General features: G+C 31.9%; 1 protein-coding gene across 1 annotated transcript; it reads left to right on the forward strand.

Moving 5' to 3' along the window:
* The first annotated feature begins 3,597 nt into the window (after positions 1 to 3,597).
* LOC139891289 (small GTPase LIP1-like) lies at positions 3,598 to 6,755 on the forward strand. Its single transcript, XM_071874242.1, has 7 exons — positions 3,598 to 3,755; positions 4,071 to 4,162; positions 4,247 to 4,388; positions 5,037 to 5,341; positions 5,610 to 5,663; positions 5,744 to 5,865; positions 6,420 to 6,755. The coding sequence occupies exons 1-7, from the start codon at positions 3,659 to 3,661 to the stop codon at positions 6,586 to 6,588; spliced, it is 981 nt and encodes a 326-aa protein (XP_071730343.1). The 5' UTR covers positions 3,598 to 3,658; the 3' UTR covers positions 6,589 to 6,755.
* Positions 6,756 to 7,067: the final 312 nt, after the last annotated feature.

Here is a 7,067-nt window from a genome sequence, read left to right on the forward strand (position 1 = left end):
AAAACCGGATATACGCCGTCGTAGTAACACCGCGGGCTGTTTTGGGTTAGTTAATTAAAAACTATGATAAACTTTGATTTAAAAGTTGTTCTTCTGGAAAAATGATTTTTCTTATGAACATGAAACTATATCCAAAAATCATGGTTACACTCAAAGTGGAAGTATGTTTTCCAAAATGGTCATCTAGACGTCGTTCTTTCGACTGAAATGACTGCCTTTACAAAAAAACGACTTGTAACCTGTATTTTCGACTATAAACTTATACTTTTTTCTATTTATATTCATAAACTTAAGTTAAATATGAAACCATAGCAACTTGAATCACTCAAAACGGATTTAAAACGAAGAAGTTATGGGTAAAATAAGATTGGATATTTTTGCTTGTTGTAACTACGTGAAAATTGGTAACAAATCTATATTAATCATATCCTAGCTAACTCATATTGTATTATACATGTATTCTAATATATTATGTAATCTTGGGATACCATAGACACATATGCAAATATTTTGACATATCATATCGACCCATGTATATTTATTATTTGGAACAACCATAGACACTCTATATGCAGTAATGTTGGAGTTAGCTATACATGGTTGAGGTTGATTCCAAAAATATATATACTTTGAGTTGTGATCTAGCCTGAGACGTGTATACACTGGGTCGTGGATTGATTCAAGATAATATATATCGATTTATTTTTGTACATCTAACTGTGGACAACTAGTTGTAGGTTACTAACGAGGACAACTGACTTAATAAACTTAAAACAGTAAAACGTATTAAAAATTTTGTAAATATATTTTGAACATACTTTGATATATATGTACATATTTGTTATAGGTTCGTGAATCGACCAGTGGCCAAGTCTTACTTTCCGACGAAGTAAAAATCTGTGAAAGTGAGTTATAGTCCCACTTTTAAAATCTAATATTTTGGGATGAGAATACATGCAGTTTTATAAATGTTTTACGAAATAGACACAAGTAAATGAAACTACATTATATGGGTGAATGATCGAAGCCGAATATGCCCCTTTTTGTTTGGTAACCTAAGAATTAGTAAACCGATCTACTAATTGACGCGAATTCTAAAGATAGATCTATTGGGCCTAACGAACCCCATCCATGGTTGCGGATGCTTTAGTACTTCGATGTTGTTTTATCATGTCCGATGGATTTTCCGGAATGATAGGGGATATTCTTATATGCATCTTGTTAATGTCGGTTACCAGGTGTTCACCATATGAATGATTTTTATCTCTATGTATGGGATGTATATTGAAATATGAAATCTTGTGGTCTATTATTACAATTTGATAAATATATAGGTTAAACCTATAACTCACCAACATTTTTGTTGACGTTTAAAGCATGTTTATTCTCAGGTGATTATTAAGAGCTTCCGCTGTTGCATGCTAATATATGGATAAGATTTGGTGTCAGCTTGCTTGTATAATATTGTTTAAAACTGCATTCGAGATTTATTTTGTTGTAACATATTAATATTATAAACCAATATGTATTGGTAGTGTGTAAGCGTGATATTTTTAGATTATCATTTCTGGATAATCTAGGTGGTGTCTTTTTAACCTTGTCGATAAAATAAAGGTTATGGTTTGTTTTATAAAATGAATGCAGGCTTTGAAAAACGTCTCATATAGAGGTCAAAATCTCGCAACGAAATCAATTAATATGGAACGTTTATAATCGATATGAACGGGACATTTCACATCTAACTGTGGACAACTAGTTGTAGATTACTAACGTTGGACTGCTAACTCAACAAACTTAAATCGTTAAAACATAATAAAACATATTGTAAATATATTTCGATCATACTTTAATATATATGTATATATTTGTTATAGGTTCGTGAATCGACCCGTGACCAAGTTTTATTTTCGACGAAGGAAAAATCTGTGAAAGTGAGTTATAGTCCCACTTTTAAAATCTAATATTTTTGGGATGAGAATACATGCAGTTTTATAAATGTTTTACAAAATAGACACAAGTACTTGAAACTATATTCTATGATTGAATCATTATACCGGATATCACCCTTTCAGCTTGGTAGCCTAAGAATTTGGGAACAGACCCCCCAAATTGACGCGAATCCTGAAGATAGATCTATGGGCCTAACGAACCCCATCCATGTTATGGATGCTTTAGTACTTCGATTTTATATACAGATGAGTGTACCTGTATATTGGGGATATTCTAGATGCATTTGTTAATGTCGGTTACCAGGTGTTCATCATATGAATAATTTTTATGCAGATTGCATGTTGTTTATGAGAAATGGAAATATTAAATCTTGTGGTCTATTATTACGAATTGATAAATATATAGGTTAAACCTATAACTCACCAACATTTTTGTGACGTTTAAAGCATGTTTATTCCCAGGTGATTATTAAGAGCTTCCGCTGTTGCATGCTAATTTATGGACAAGAGTTGGAGTCAGCATGCTTGTATAATATTGTTTAAAAACTGCATTCGAAGACATATATTGTTGTGTAATATTATTGTAAACCATTATGTAATGATCGTGTGAAAATGCTATATTTTAGATTATCATTATTTGATAATCGTCGTAATATTTTAAAGGTTATGGTTTGTTTTAAAATCGAATGCAGTCTTTGAAAAACGTCTCATATAGAGGTCAAAATCTCGCAACGAAATCAATTAATATGGAACGTTTATAATCTATATGAACGAGACATTTCATTAATGACCCGTTTGACTAAGAAGGTTGTCGTTGTTTTTACAAATATATAGACATGTATTTTCACATACATATGTAACGTAATTAATTTCGTAAAAAGAATCCATATTTAAATATTAATAATATAATAATTATAATTATTATATTAAAAGTAAATAATAATAATAATAAAGTTCGCTCAAAGTTGAGTATTTATATTTATATTTTTAATAATAATAATAATAATTAGTAATAATAAATGCCTTTTAAAATTTTTTAGAAAATTAAAATTACAATTTATGAGAAATTAATGTTTCCTTTTATAAAATATTTCGTATTATTTTTTAATTAAATTAATATATAATTATGACATCATCATTATAAAAAGTAAAAGATAATTAACTTAATGATGACATTATCATTTTACAGCTTTATATTATTATATAAATAAGGGGTCCACCGCCACATCGCGCCACCGACCCCAACACTTGTGAGGCGCGGCTGACTAAAACTTGCTGTAGTAATTGGAAAGGTTTTTTTGTTATTGCAATTTACAGTAATTGAATTGAAATTGAAATTTTAATTTTAAATCTAAATCTAAAATCTAAAATCTAAAATACTGTATATAAAATATCGAAAAGCCTGGGATTATTTTTTAGGTTTATACTTAGATATCCAAAAAATGCAAAATTAAGCGAAATTCACATTTGAACGCACACGATTTCTTTGTAAATCACCTTAATATTCATCATTTTCTGCCCTCGATTTGCTTCCCCTAACCTGAAACCACCGATCAAAATCCCATTTTTTCTTCAAAACCCTAATTAATAAATCGTCTGATATCAAAAAACTATAAATCGCTATTTAGAATCAGCAGCTTATATATATAATTAAAACCGATGAATCTAACAACATCCTAATTTTCAGAAACCACTAACAGATCACAATAATGTTTTGGCGGGAACGTGATAAGGATATCATCATAAAAGAGAAAAATGGACTTCCTCATTGTGGTCAGGTTCGAGTCCTCGTTGTTGGCGATTCAGGTAATCATTTCATTAATTAGTCACTCCGTATATAATATATATGAATATGAATATAAATATACAATATAGGTTGTTAAGCTGTTATGCTTAGTTAAATGTTAGAATTAATCCGTTTGTAGAAGTTTCCTTATTAATGAAGGTTTGTTAATTAGACAGTGTATCGGTATTGTAATATAGTGTTCAGTTGAATTTTGTGTTGTTTTGAACACTTGATATTGATTATTGATTTGCTTCTAGTCATTTAAACTGTAATTATTTATTATTTATACTACAGATATATTATATTATGTAATATATAATATAATGTAACTGTAGGTGTTGGGAAAACGTCTCTTGTTCATTTAATTGTGAAAGGTTCATCGATTGCGCGTCCTGCTCAAACAATTGGATGTACAGTGGATGTTAAGGTTTCCTATAATTTTCTTATCCAAACATAGCTTTAATCTTTAAGTACATGATTTATGTTTTCATGTATTTTAATTCGTTTGCAGCATTTTACGTATGGATCATCTAGTAGCTCTTCAAGTAGCAGCAAAGTTGACACGGATAGGGAGTTTTTTGTTGAACTTTGGGATGTATCTGGTCATGAGCGCTATAATGATTGTCGTTCAATGTTTTATTCTCAAATAAATGGTAAGTACCATGTCAATCTTGTTAATGACAGTTAAAATGTTGGAGGCGGGACTTTTTACTTATTTATATGAATGGTTCACTTCACATTATGTTCCATTTTTAACAAGCCATAAGAGTTATAATTTGATATATTAGCTTAAAAGAAAACGGGCCAAATGACTTAAACCAGTAGAAAGTTGCACAAAGTGTATTCATAATGCATAAAAGTGGTAACACCTTGTAAGTTATCTTACTGGAAAAATTAGAGGTTGTTATCATATATGCCACACAATGTTTTGGACCTAAAGGGTGTTGTGTTGGGTCAACCCAACCTGACCCATATAAAAATGGCCCATTTTGAGATGTTACCTAATCTGTCGGACCTCTCCATATTACCACCTAATAAAAAATTAAAGACAACTATTACATTGGCCTTGGTCTCCAAGGTTCCTCAGTTTTGCAAGGGTTAGGGTGAAAAGTTACATTTGTTTCAGAAATAGTGTTAAAAACTCTAGGGACCAAGTTATAAATTTGTTAAAATTCATTTGCTATTTATTTCTGATATTGTTATACACATTGTTCTTACTTTGTGCATTTGCTTTGTTTTTTATGTGATTAACTTGGCATCGTAGACTTGGACTTGATATTCACCACTTAATGCATTTTCAGGTGTTATTTTCGTACATGATCTCTCTCAGAGAAGAACAAAAATCAGTTTGCAGAAATGGGCTGCAGAGATTGCAGCCACTGGCACATTTTCAGCCCCTCTTGCAAATGGTGGGCCAGGTGGCCTTCCCGTACCGTACATTGTCATTGCAAACAAAGCAGATATAGCTTCAAAAGAAGGTAGAAGAAATAGTAGTGGCAATCTTGTAGATATGGCCCGCCAGTGGGTCGAAAAACAAGGTTTACTTCCACCAAGTGACGAGCTTCCTCTAACCGACAGTTTTCCTGGTAGCGGCGGGCTTTTGGCGGTAAGAGTCTTAATTCTAAATCATACTCGTATGTCGATTTGGGCTATGTTTTATCAACAACGGGTTAAGCTAATTGGTGATTATTATTTTGAACTGTAATCATTCAGTGTCCATGGTCAAAATTAGTCAACCTTGCGGTGGAGTAATATTAGATGTTAGTGAATTTGTTGTGCTTGTTCTGATGAATTAATAAGAGTGAACACGTATGGGTTATTCATAGTTTTTGTACCAATATTTCACACTTTTTTTTAATCTAAAACATGTGCAGGCTGCAAAAGAAGCAAGATATGATAAGGAGTCCGTAATGAAGTTTTTTCGCATGGTTGGTATTTTATAAATTTTCTTTAGAGTAAAATGAGTTTGATACTGTAATGTAAACTTTGTGGAATTTATATTTTTCAGCTTGTAAGGAGAAGATATTTTTCTGATGAGTTGCCAACGACAAACGTATGGTCCATACAACAGTCATTGCAGAGGTCTGACGACAGTTTGAGTGATGAAGACCGTATATACATGAGTACAAGGTAAGTCTCTATTAGCAATAACTCACATGAAATTGCTCTAAAAACAACTTATTTTTATGTATACATGTCATGGTTAGTGCAAAATGGATAGGCCAAGGGGGCAAAAATACACAAAGTGGTTATATTTATGTTTATGAGCTAATGTGATTAATGGCAAAATACATGAGTTTAGGTCAACTAGTAAAGGAAAAAGTATTAGCTAAAAATCTAATAGTTAGAACGTGTAGAAAGTAACCTGTAGTGTAATCATAATCCATAAAACCTTCTAAATCATTTACTCAAAAAGTTAGCTTCTATCGAATTAATATATTTTCTGACACACAAACTCGAAGTTGAAAATTTAGATAAAAAGTGTTTTGTACATTCCATCCAACCCGACCCAATCTGTTTCGACTATTAAGTTATACTCATTTTGATTGACCCTATGATGACGTGTTACTCAACTCGCCCATTTTGCTACCTGTAGTCATGATGCAGCCTGTATGGTCATATGTTATTCTCTTATAGGCCTTATTGGCTATTTTTCTTTGTGTAACATGATGTTGTGGTTGCAGTCATATTGGAAATGTTCTGCCACCACTTCCAGCTCAACGTAATCTGACGCCACCTCCAACGCTTTATCCTCAGCAGCCTGTTTTAAACCCTGATAACTATAACACTCCTAGATTTCGAGCACCAGAACTAAGCAGTATTAGATCAAAACGTACGGATATTAATGTATGATGCATTTTGTTAGTTAATTTCCCACTCTCATAAGAAAAAGAAGAATACATGGTTGATAGATGAGTGATTTTAGTTTTGATGTGTTGGTTGTAGACAGATTCATCATCTTTGATTTGGTGGGATGTTGAATCAATTCCTTTTTCTAGTAAATAATTTTAATTCGTTTAAGGCCTCAAAAGTTCAATGATGATATGTTAATGTTTCCTTACTTTAAAGACGTATATATCAGAATTAAAAGGTATGCAGAGAAATTAAACTTATTTAAATACTTCGATTTGAGAACGATCATAGGTGATAAGAGCAATGGGAGTTGGCTGAGGAGATTCAAAAGTTTTAGGCTGTGTGCACTGATGTGGGTTTTTTTTTTTTTTTTTCCCCGGAAAAACGAATGCTCATATAGAAACGAGGTCGTTTTCAAAGAAAAACGTCCTCAACAAGGAATACAAAAAGCCGCGAGAAACGAGGAAACTCGCACCTAG

This window comes from Rutidosis leptorrhynchoides, chromosome 2 (genome assembly GCF_046630445.1).
Source record: "Rutidosis leptorrhynchoides isolate AG116_Rl617_1_P2 chromosome 2, CSIRO_AGI_Rlap_v1, whole genome shotgun sequence".
Taxonomy (NCBI): domain Eukaryota; kingdom Viridiplantae; phylum Streptophyta; class Magnoliopsida; order Asterales; family Asteraceae; genus Rutidosis; species Rutidosis leptorrhynchoides.